This window comes from Xenopus tropicalis, chromosome 3 (assembly GCF_000004195.4).
Source record: "Xenopus tropicalis strain Nigerian chromosome 3, UCB_Xtro_10.0, whole genome shotgun sequence".
NCBI classification, from domain to species: Eukaryota; Metazoa; Chordata; class Amphibia; order Anura; family Pipidae; genus Xenopus; species Xenopus tropicalis.
Genome location: NC_030679.2, coordinates 40,515,518 through 40,528,018, shown reverse-complemented (window position 1 = coordinate 40,528,018; position 12,501 = coordinate 40,515,518). Strand labels below are relative to the sequence as shown.

General features: G+C 39.6%; 1 protein-coding gene across 1 annotated transcript in view; it reads left to right on the top strand.

Annotated features, from left to right (window-relative positions):
• Nucleotides 1–12,501, top strand: part of afap1l1 (actin filament associated protein 1 like 1) — a 41,252-nt gene that overhangs the window by 23,098 nt on the left and 5,653 nt on the right. Inside the window, exons 2-13 of the mRNA XM_012959795.3 lie at nt 1,421–1,549; nt 3,354–3,437; nt 4,505–4,696; nt 5,233–5,331; nt 5,577–5,788; nt 6,571–6,750; nt 8,988–9,068; nt 10,135–10,225; nt 10,338–10,490; nt 11,624–11,835; nt 11,998–12,143; nt 12,285–12,351. Coding sequence (XP_012815249.2) covers nt 1,421–1,549; nt 3,354–3,437; nt 4,505–4,696; nt 5,233–5,331; nt 5,577–5,788; nt 6,571–6,750; nt 8,988–9,068; nt 10,135–10,225; nt 10,338–10,490; nt 11,624–11,835; nt 11,998–12,143; nt 12,285–12,351 — 1,646 coding nt within the window. The remainder of the gene's footprint in view (nt 1–1,420; nt 1,550–3,353; nt 3,438–4,504; nt 4,697–5,232; nt 5,332–5,576; nt 5,789–6,570; nt 6,751–8,987; nt 9,069–10,134; nt 10,226–10,337; nt 10,491–11,623; nt 11,836–11,997; nt 12,144–12,284; nt 12,352–12,501) is intronic.

The following is a 12,501-nucleotide window of genomic DNA, read 5'->3' as shown; positions in this document are numbered from 1 at the left end:
CTTACATATTATGTAATTATGTATTATATATTATGTATGTAAGACTGATTTGTTCATCCCCACAAGGGTGCTTAGCACTACTTCTGCGATTTGAAGGTTACAATTGAGCATTGTACATGTGAACAAATAGTTTTTGCTGTGGTATGTACCTGGAACATATAGGTATCTGGCAAGTGATTATACTATTAGTCATACCGGTAACCTCAGCCTTGAAGTCCTGCCATATTGAAATATCTGAGATAAGGAGCTCACCATATCTACCTCTGCTCTCAGGCCTGCTTACATTACCTTTCAAGTAATAGATGCTCACTTCACATTTCCCAAATTCTTGTTGCCTTTTCTCAAGATAGACAAAACCGCACAAAAGCTCTTGATTGCTATTTCTGTGTCTGTTTCTATTCACTGCTGTATCAGAGTTCTCTTCCTTCCTCTCCCACATCTCTGTGAATGTGCCTAAAATCTCTTTTTCTTTTTTGTTTGGCACTTTCCTCCCCGTATCTGCAAATTTAAGTGGCCCTAATCTGCCTTCATCCTGTGCATTTCTCTTGATTTTCTTGTTTATGCATTTTTACTAAATCATGTCTAAGTGTAAGAACCCACAGTGCGAGCCAGCGATAGATATCGCAGGCAAGTAACCAATCCGAAAAGGGTTTCCACCAGCAACAATAGAAGTCTACAATAAATAGAAGTCTATTAATAAAAATATTATAGGCAACCCTTCTGTTTAAATGATTAGTTCAGCACCAAGGACCTGATCCATTTGTGGCTAGGCTAAGGGAACAGGTGGCAAATCCTTGAGTGGTGGAGAAACAGCGTGGCCTGGTGGATACTGTTTCTGATGATCACTTTGCTTGTCATTGTGTACACAGAGTGGATTTTTGCCCCAAAATTCTCACTTGAATCTCAAGTTTATCTCGCCCTGTGTTTTTGTGCAGGCTGAGAATGTGCCACATGTGGCATAAGCCTTAGGCTTATGTCATAGTTACTGTCCAATGCCACTTCATATCTGTCTCTCACTTAGAACAGGGTGTATTGAACATTGCCAGGCTAAAATTCACCCATGTGGGCAGTGCCAGTTGGATCCCATTGATTTCAGTGCATACAGTTAGGGAGGTATTAGTGGACCTCCAGTAAAAGTTGTATATGGGCAAAATAAGGACTGGATTATTATTCAGCATGACCAGACCTCCACTTAGAGACACTATGCAGGAAAGATTGAGAATTGAGTAGTGTGCAGAACAGCTGTTTATGTGACATCTCTGGATCTGTTTCTTAGAAACTGTATACCTTAAACTTCACTGCTGCATATTTCTTGTGTATCATTCTAAACCACAGAATTTCTCCCTGTTGAGCAAGACGCTAGGTGTTTCTCAGCCTTCCCATATTTGATGTTAATGTGTCTCTATCTTATTTTTCTCAGTTTTGGATCAACTGCTGCCAGAGCTAAATGTTCTCCTGAGGCTTCTGGATCATGAGTTCCTGAGTGCTACGACACGAGAAAAGCAAAGTGCAGTGTGCAGCATCCTGCGCCAACTTCAGCCGGCACCTGGTAAAAACTGTGACACAGAATAACAAAGTGTTATAACAAGTACAATGTTTGCATCCGTTCTGATAAACCATATAAATCAGTCAGACTGCTAGGTTGTAAGTGCTCACTAGTTGCTATGCCTTGATAGAGCAGGAGCAAATTTTGCACTCATTCTATGTGAGAGTCTGCCAACTAGTGGTTCTTAGGTTTTGTGTAATAAAAGTAGCTTCTTAACCATTAGGGATTATTTATAAACACAAGTGCAATTTGAAAAATGCAGGTAAAGCATCATGTTTTTTTACTCACAATGCACTTTTTTTTACCAGAATTCCAGTATAATAGCAGACACCTACCTAAAACTTGAGCACAGTGTACCAACACTTGCCCAAATTACTGTCAACACTGGCAAATTATGGGCAAGTTGTGTTCTTGTTTTTGCTGTTGTGGATTGGGAATCTTGTTACTTCTCATGTGCAAATGTGCAAAGCCCTAAAACAGCATTACATGCAACTCAGTTGCATGTGAAAATGCAAATGGAGCCATGGCTGTAACACCTCCTCAATGTAGATGGTATTTCTAGAGCTCCCATGCTTCTGTGTACCTTGTGCTTTGCATCCTGCTGTATTTGTTGGAAAATTGAAGCAAGTCTATGGACATACCTTTGTAGTAGTCTTTAAATCTATATTTGAGCTATGCATATATCTAGCCCACAGGCTAGACAAACCAATACCCTATGAGGGGGTGCATACATGGAGAGACAACCAAATGATTGGAACAGCTCTTCACTTCATAATATGGCAATGCACCACACACTGCCAGATATGATACATCAGCAGATTAGATTTTTAAACAGGACCAATCAACACACCATAGTAAATGGATATTGGTTGGCATCATCAGCCACCAAACGTATAAATATGTACAGCTACAGGTTTATTGTTACAGGCTGTTTGGGTGTCCTCATGAGAGCGATTAATTTACTTCAAATCAACAAGTAAGATGTGGATCCAGTCCCTGGCAATTTATGACTTTTTGCCTTGTTCACCCAGGACTGGATCCTTATGTTACTAAGACCAATATATTTAACTACTTGCCAGTAAGCAAGCAACCCTGTCTCCTTAATCAAAACTCGAAACTCGACAGCGGTCAATAAAAATTATTATGGGGTCACATCAAACTGAACACAGGTTAATATAATATACAGTTTATAAGGCAGTTTATAGGTTTAAAGATTTAAACAATACCACCATAAAAACACTCAAATGTATATACAAGCGGGAAGACATTTCAGGGTCCCCTCTCAGTGATTTATACCATGCAAAAAATGCAAAGCACGATCACAGGTTAATATACTGACTTTGTTGTACTGATTTATACAATGGCATATGGTTATCTTAAAAAAATCCCATGTGACAAATATATCTGCCGACAGTTACAACATCCTCACTCCTGAAAAATAAAACATCATGTACTAACTCAAACATTTAAAAGTAAATTAGAAATTGTCCAACTGTGAAGCCCCCAGCAATCTTACTATTTACCATAAAGGAGTTCTCCTAGTCACCATGTGCTCGTTGCCTGGACGGCTGTTACAACAAAACTTTTGCTTTTCCATATAAAGCCAGAGTTTTGCTAGATAGCCTCAAAGGTTGTTCCCAAAAGCTATTAAGTGTGTGCCCTCTTGTGGCATGCTTGATATATTTAGTTTTAATCTTGTATTGCTTGAAAGAGTAGGTTTATAATATCAGAGTATTCAAATCCTGTTACTGTTACGTCCGCTCCCTAGTTTAATGCTTTTCCTGTAACTGTCTTCCCTTTGTTGCAGGAGATGAGTTGGACTTCCAGTATATGAACACTGCTGCTTATCACAATGGCACCAGCTTTGTGGAATCTCTGTTTGAGGAGTTTGGTATGTGCACTCACTAGGGGACTGAATCGCTATTGTTGGTGTATATCCCTGTTAAATACACTTCCACTAAAAATCTCTTGGTCTCCTTTCTATTTGTCCTCATTTTCACTGTGATTCACCACAAGTTAATTCGCCAGGCACTTAAGTTAACCAAATTAATTGCTGTTTTATTGTATTCTTTTGTCTCGTGACTAACAGGTCTTTTGTGAAAATTGTGTTCTTTGTGTCAAGCTACATTTTCAATGTATTTTTTTAATTCTCTAAAGTTTTTTCTCCAGTATAGATAGTACAGATAGCATACAGTATGTACCTAACATAGTTTCATTACTGGCTACTCATTTATTTTGCACATATGATAGGGGCTCTACACTAGATAGTTTTGTAGGCAGAAGCCTGCGGAAAAGACCATAGCCATTGGAAGTAGCATGCCAGCACTTATCAGGGCCACAAAATTTAAGATTGCAAAATAAGGACTGAGGAAAGAGTAGGTACTGGGGAATAGGCAGGACGGTAAAGGCAGACACTGGAGTGGGTAGGACAGGCAAGGCTGGTATTGTCTGACACCAAGGTAAAAGGGATTAAGCCAAGTTTATGGTGGACGTCCAGACATAGGTTGGGGCAGGCAGGGTACTGGAATAGTCAGGAATCAGGTCCATAGCCTCTACAAACTTATTGTACCTGATCAACCCAATAATGGCTTCATCTTTGCACCACTGTGAAGGGGTGCGAAGATGCTACTTGGCAGTAAAGAAAGATTAGAAATGTCTTACGCAAAAACAAGCTTTTTCCCTCAGACTTCAATCTGATAAAATTTTCTTACTATTGTTTTGTTTGGGATGGTAGGCCTTGCAGTGTCATTAAGTCACAGATCTACCTAGATAGAAAATCTGGCACTATTTATTCCATGGGCATATTTGGAGTGTAACAAGATGATCAGGAAGTGACAAGTACACACTTACTCTCCAAATCCTCTTGCGATCCGTACATTCATGTGTGTCATTTTGTATAAGACAGACATATTAGACAGGATGAGTGATTAAACTGACCACTTTCCTTGTATTTTGCAGATTGTGACTTGCATGACTTACACGACATGCAGGATGAATACAGGGACAGCAGTGAGAACTTGTCCTGCCAGTTACCTCCACCTCCTTCTGCACCACCACCGCCTCTGCCCACCACACCACCACCAGAGGATTATTATGAGGAGGCAGTACCACTAGGGCCTGGCAAATTCACAGAATACATCACTTCCCGAAGTAAGTAACACTCTAATGAAGGTATATAATATCCAGAGTTATTACATGGACATGACAATGACAACACAGTGTGAATTATTCTTAAGAAGCATCATGTGGTAGCGGTCACAGTATGGTTTTAGGCAATGTCTGTACCTTACTGGACCTTACTTTGTGACTCTGCCCAGAGTTTTAGCCAACAATGTGCAAGCAATATTCAATAAGCTAATTTAGCAATAAGAATAATATTCTTGTTATGCAGTGCTCTGTAAGGACCAAGATGGGGAGAAAAACTAGTTATTTCTAGCTGTTACCCCATGTCTTTGGGTTACTAAAACACATGGTGGGCAAAAGACCCAGAATTGACCTAGATGCAGTTGTCCATAAATAATCATTCAGCTTTTGCAAAGCTTCTGCCTTCTCTAATCTATTTGAACAATAGATTAAGTGGTACACTAGTATTGTGGGTTTCAACAACTGAAGTACCTCTAATGTCCTGGCCTGTTTTCTTTGGCTTTTGTTCATATTCTATGCCCATGTGTTTTCTTTATTTGTAGATAGTTCCAGTCCTCCAAACTCCATAGAAGATGGATATTATGAGGAAGCAGATAACAATTACCCCATGACTCGGATTAATGGGGAACAGAAAAACTCCTGTAGGTACAACCTGAAATACCAAAGAAACATTTTTGGGATTATTCAGCTGTTTTTATTAGTCTTAACAGTAAGGCCTATAGCACATGGGATGCCATAGGTGCACTTTCTGAGAACAGTGGATGTCAACGTCAACATTGCTTTGTCTATAGCTGACACTGTCTTCATTATTTTAACTAATTTCTCTTTTAAACGTAAATATCTCTGTTACACCCCCTGACTGGCTGCCATTGATCTCCATGCGCAGATAATGAGTCTGATGGTCTGAGCAGTTCATATGAGTCGTATGATGAGGAAGATGAAGAGGGGAAGGCTCAGCGCCTCATGCTCCAGTGGCCTTCACAGGAAGCTTCTCTCCACCTTGTTCGGGATAGCAGGATTTGCGCTTTCCTCCTTCGCAAGAAGCGATTTGGCCAGTGGGCAAAACAGTTGACACTTATTAAAGATAACAAGCTGCTGGTAAGATTTAAATTAGTGTGCATTTCTTGGTCTTTGTCACTTCTGTGCACAAACATGCCAGAAAAATAGGCACTTTCATTTAATAACATCAGTTCTAGGGAACTGAAAACGAAAACAAACAAACCTGATTCTATATTCATGCTCCAAACATGGAAGGAAGTAATTTTATCTTTTGTTGCCTCCCACAAAATCATAATATTTCAGCTGCCAGAACAGATATGCTGAATCCACACTTTCAGGGGTGAAACAGCAGAGCAATCCAAGCCAAATGATGTTCTTTTCTACTTTCATTCAGCTACTTCTAATTTTCTTGTTAGTACCACAGTACCATGGGGTGTAACTGCAGACTCCACTACAAGTGTTTGCATTTCAAGTTGCATGCCTTAGAATGCTGCAGCTGGTGTCCGTTCGCATTGCTCAATAATTTTCTGCACTCGCATTGCTTCATGGCAGGGATGCAGGGCTTGGAATGAAAGCTGGAACTCTGAATTTCCATCATAAGTTAATGGTCAAATACCCTCACTCTACAAGAAATATTTAAGCCAAGGGTTGAACTGGCCATTCTGCCTCTTGCTCCCCTTACATTCAATAGCTGCCTTACTGCTAGTTTCTATAGGCTCCAATGCTACTGCACCTCCACTGACTGATAGGGAGAAACACTATCTTTAGCCACTGTGGGCCTTAACAAGAACATGACATGATCTGGGCTAGCAGGTTGGTTATATTCTAAATGGTTACTCTTTACTTCTCTGCAATTTAAATTTTTTTCCTTCTTTTTTCAGTGTTACAAGAGCTCAAAGGACCGTCAGCCTCACCTGGAGATCCCTTTGGCCCTGTGTAATGTGGCCTATGTGCCCAAGGATGGGAGGCGCAAGAAACATGAGCTGCGTTTCTCCCTTCCCAATGGGGAAATGTTGGTTTTGGCTGTGCAGAGTCGGGAACAGGCCGAGGAATGGCTGAGGGTGAGCATAATGATGTGTCACATGCAAAATAATGACAATTTAAAAGCAGGAGGGCTCTATATTTTTATTTCTTATAAGAACAATTTTAATGATTTTGTAATAAATTATTATTGTAGCAATCCTACAGAATTGTTACATAATAGGCAATTGTGTAAAGACAAAAGAGAATGTCATCCGATGTATTACCATTCTTTGGGTCTTGCTTGTTGCAGTGGGTGGAGCTTTGAAAGTCTAATGGTGGCTGTACATGTCAAGCAGTTCATCCACTTTCTGATTAAATTATTGCCTGTGCCAGCTTTGCCCCTTAAAATTATCACTTTGGCTAATAAACTTTAGATGCAAGGACCCCTATCTCTGTCCAGAGGCACGTATTTAACTTTTGCCGTACAGGATACAGATCATTGCAAACCGTCACAGATTCACAGCAGCCATGTTACACAGGACATTCTGAATCAAAATGGAGGCTATCACTAAAGTGAAGTATTTGCATAAACAAAAAATTAGCAAAATTGATACATGTGGCTTCCCCCTAAAGCATGAAGCATGCAACCTCTCTGATTAGGTGGGCAAGTCAAATGGGGTTTGCACTATTTTGGGTAGTATATGCATATAGTGAACAACACATAAATATATAAATTAAAACTGTGTATCTGTGGATACATTTATGTCTGTATATATCATACATGTATTTACGAAACATTGCAAGGAATTATCCCATATACCATTCATGTTGTGATTGTGACAGTAGAGTCAGTTAAAAAAGCAAGTCTGTACATTTTAAGGAAAGATCAAAATCTTTGGGCCTGCCTTCACCAAAGCTAGGGCAGACCCCTTTATCCCCAATCCCCCAGTCAAAAGGCACAGCAGGGGTGAGGGTTTTCAACTCCTCCTTCGCCTCACGGATAGGGAGGATCCCTTTACCCTGGGTCCTGCCTAAGTTTTCCCCCGGGCTCCAACAGAGCAATGTCTTGTTTATAGGGAGGACTGGAGCCTTATGGCCACACAGCCTCCCAAAAAAGGCCACAGCTAGCCCAGTGCAAGCTAATGAGACTAATAAGCAGGCCTCTTTCTTTCCTCTCTCCCTTAAAGCATCACATCTAACTAAGTTGCACAGAGAGACTTAATTAAGCCTTACAGGCCAATATTCATGGGCTCCCATGAGAAAAATCAACTTGAGGGGGTGTAAATCATGCATTGCAGAATGTTGTGCTTTCTCATGCGTGCCACCATGTGGCTCTTTCCAGAATCTCTATGTACGGTAAATAGTGCTGCAGCGAAAGCTTAAGTACCAATCCTTTACCCCATACTTACCTAATTAGTTTGGAGTACAAAGGTGAAAAGAAGATGAAATGAATAATCAGGACTCTAAACTTTCTCTCTTTAATAAATTATATGTATATATAAATAATATATATATATATATATATATATATTATATATATATATATACATATAATTTACATCCTGGAAGGAGCACTGTATACTTAAAAAACAAATGCCTGGGTGATAATAAAAAAAAAAAGTAAGTATAGCACACAATTATATTTTATTAAAAAGCCAACATTGCGGTCACTATTTGTGACATTTTTTAATGGATCAAATAGAAAGTGTTTGTTTCCCTTGAAAAAGGTCACAAATAGTAAGCGAAAGGTTGGACTCTAAATTTTTGTCACATTATTTGTCACATTATTAAGACCTGTTGAGTTCAATACCCACATGGTGTATATATTTAACGCCATTTGGAATGTGAACCAATAAATACGTTGGTACTGAACAAGAGATGGTTGATGATGCTGTTATTCTTGAATCTTTTGAGCAAGTACCCAGAGGTATTGTCCCTTAACCCACACCCTGCAGTATCACAAGTCAATAAAGTCTTTGCATAATAAAAGAAGATCCATGTTCCCTTTTATAATATTTCTTACCTGAAACTGGCTGTAGGTGCTACTTTTATGGCTCTCCATTCGGTATAATACATGTGCCTGAACAGTGGCCTCTAGTGGACTTTTAGTGACACAACCATTTCAACTAAGAGAACATCACGCCCACATTTGCTAGTAAATATTTCTTTGCCTTTAACATACCCAGTTGTGCTTAGGGTTAATATGTAGTAAACAAGAAGTCCAATGAAGGGTAGATAACTTCTACACCTTCTAGCCCATACAACAGCACTGGTTATTAATAGTAATTCTTTAATGATTAGTACAAGTCTGATAAATGTGTTCTGCATTTCACAGGTAATAAAGGAAGTTATCAGTCCAAGCACAGGAAGTTCTCCAGCCTCTCCAGCCCTCAGGCACAGACTAGATCTGGACAAGGTGAGATCCTCCATGCCTGATGCAATCTCTTAGTGCATTCTGTTAATACATAATGCTCTTGGATTTACTTAGAGCGTCTGAGGATGGTTTTGGTTTACACAGTCCTAAGTATCAGTTTAAAACAAATCTGCACAGTAGAAATCAATTCCTTACAGACCATCTACACCCATCCATTTGCAATTCTGAATGTGCCACTTTTTTATATAGTTAAAGTAATATGTCTCCTATATTTAATGTTAGGGCTCCATATACAGGTATCGGACCCCTTATCCGGAAACCCGTTATCCAGAAAGCTCCGAATTACGGAATGCCCATCTCCCATAGACTCCATTTTAATCAAATAATTCAAAATTTTAAAACTGATTTCCTTTTTCTATGTAGAAATAAAACAGAACCTTTTAATCGATCCCAACTAAGATATAATTAATCCTTATTGGATGCATAACAATACTATTGGGTTTAATTAATGTTTTATTGATTTTTTAGTAGACTTAAGGTACTGAGATCCAAATTATGGAAAGACCCCTTATCCAGAATACCCTTGGTCCCGAGCATTCTGGATAATGGGTCCCATACCTGTACTTTGCATTGCTGTCCCTTAAAAACAAGCACAGCCTGTAAGTGGGTCATGATTTAGGTCATTTCCTCTTATCAATGATTCATGGAAATCTAAAGAGAGAAGCTAAATGAGGGGAAATGTTTACAATGTATTACTTATGTTTGCCCTTACAGCTAAACAGGTGTGTGCAGATAGAGATATAGGAAGATCATTTTAGTTTTCCTTCTGTGCATTTTCAAATTTTCCAGGAAGGGTGCTTGACCACAGAGATAAGCCTTAGAATTCTCCATAGATAACAATGATAACATCAGCCCTTAAATTCACAAGTATATTGGGCTGTTGCTTTTGGAGAAATATCAGTGAGAGCAATAAAATGGGAACACTGACATTTTCTTAGAACGTTACCAAATATTTTCAAACTTTTGAGCAACTTCAGACACTTTCACAAAGAGCTCAGAGTAATAAATAGACATGTACTGCTAATAATAATAAGCAATGTCTCCACAGAGGCTGTCCCATGATAAGACTTCTGACTCAGACAGTGCAGCAAATGGAGAGAACAGCTCTCTTAGTAGCGGGAAGGAGAACCGTGACACAGGTGAGTTCTGCAGAAACAACAGAACTTCTATTCTTCTGTCTATCCATTGTTTGTGGCATATTACTGGCAACCACTGTGTGGCAATCTGGGTCCCTCCTTATATTCCTTTCAGGGAAATGTCGGAAGGGGGGTTTGGCAGAATTGAAAGGGTCCATGAGCCGAGCTGCGGGTAAGAAGATCACTAGGATTATCAGCTTCTCTAAAAAGAAGCAATCAACAGAAGAACATCACACTTCATCTACTGAGGAAGAGGTTCCCTGCTGTGGTAAGTGCCATTGTCAGCCAGTTATCGTGCCACATAATAAACACCCAGTAATTAAAGAATGGGCAGGAATTTAAAGGTCACAGGAGCGCCCCATCTTGGAAAGTGCCTGCGACACTCACATGCTCAGTGTGCCCGGGGCAGCTGTTGGAAAGCTAAGCTTAGGGGTCCTTGCAAAACCTCAAGCAGAAAATGAGGTTGGCCTGTCATATACAGGTATGGGACCCTTTATCCAGGGACCCGGGGTTTTCCAGATAAGGGCTATTTCCGTTATTCAGATCTCCTACCTTAAGTCTGCTAATAAAAGTATTTAAACAGTAATTAAACCCAACAAGACTGTTTTGCCTTTAATACGGATTAATTATATCTTATTTGGGGTACTGTTTTATTATTAGAGAGAAAAAGGAAACCATTTTTTAAAAATGTCAATTATTTTATTAAAATTGAGTCTATGGGAGATGGCCTTTCCGTTATTTGGAATTTTCTGGATAATGTGTTTCCAGATAAAGGGTCTGATACCTGTATTGTAAGCTGATGCTACAGGGCTGATTATTAAATTTTGTTGTTAGTTGCACTGGTTTCAGAACTGTCATTTGTAATGACGTGTATTTATCTCTATTATTTACTAATCAGCCTTATATTTTGACATTTTTATTCTATATATACTGTATATTATGCGTCAGTCAGTCAAACTGCATTCTTCCCAAGGAATTGAATTAGTAAGAGGGCATTGGGCTGCTGCACCGATTCACTCTTGTCTGCTCTAAATAGCTATGTGTGCCTCTAAAACACCTGTAAAATGCCTGGAGATTTCAATATATATAGTACAGGTTTTTTATGTGTTGTTATGGCATCTTTTTAGTTATAATTGGGAAAATATACTATATACTAAATCAGGGGTTCACTTTTATTTCTTGCTCTTTAAACTATTCAAAGTGTAACGTATTGTGTGCACACATGATTACTTGTGTGCATATTGGTTGCATTTAGTAGGGGTGGGTATATTGCTGGCCTTGACTGAGACATCTGCCTTAGAATAAAAGCATCTAAAAAGATAAAACTGTTTTATAGCACATCATTGCCATTTTATTCTATAACACCATGTACAAAGCCTCTCTCCTTTCCATTTACTGCAGGCTATCTCAGTGTGCTAGTAAACCAGTGCTGGAAGGAACGCTGGTGTTGCTTAAAGGGCCACACACTCTATTTTCACAAGGACCGCAATGACCTGCGCACACACATTAATGCCATTGCGCTGCGAGGCTGTGAGGTGTCACCAGGGTTTGGACCTCTGCACCCTTTTGCCTTCCGTATCCTACGTCAGAGTCAGGAGGTTACTGCTCTAGAGGCAAGTATCTTAGTACTGAGGCCTGTGGGGCACCTCGCCACTTCTTCAAGCATATATGAAATGTGCTCTTAAATCTTATGGATAAGAGTAGTAGTTATGTCATCCACATACCGCCGTGTCTTGTGCTTAGACTTATTTTTTATGTCCTTCATGTCATGCCAGGCCAGTTGTTCAGAAGAAATGGGACGTTGGCTGGGGCTCCTTTTGGCTCAGACCGGCTCTAAAACCAAACCAGAGGCCTTGCACTATGATTATGTGGATGTGGAAACGATAGCCAACATTGCAACTGCTGTACGTCACTCCTTCCTGTAAGTGTCCTGTAGGGGGCAGAACTAACATTAAGCTGTTAAGTGGTTGGATGGTATAATAACCAATGACAAAGTGGTTTCTTAGTTGTCTTTGTTGCCAGAAAATGTATAATATGTTTCTTTTTTATTTTTGCTACCAAGGTGGGCAACATCATCACACAGCAGCACCAGTGACTTACGATTGTATGACGATGTTTCATATGAGAAGGTACCTCCATAGGCTTCTGCCCTGGGCCGAAGGGCATAAATTTATATAAAACTAGTAAAAAGAAAACTGGCCTTTTTAAGGCTATTGTTTTCTGTTCTGAATATAGAATAAGCAGGGCTGTATGCCAAACTAGCCATGCACTACGCACAT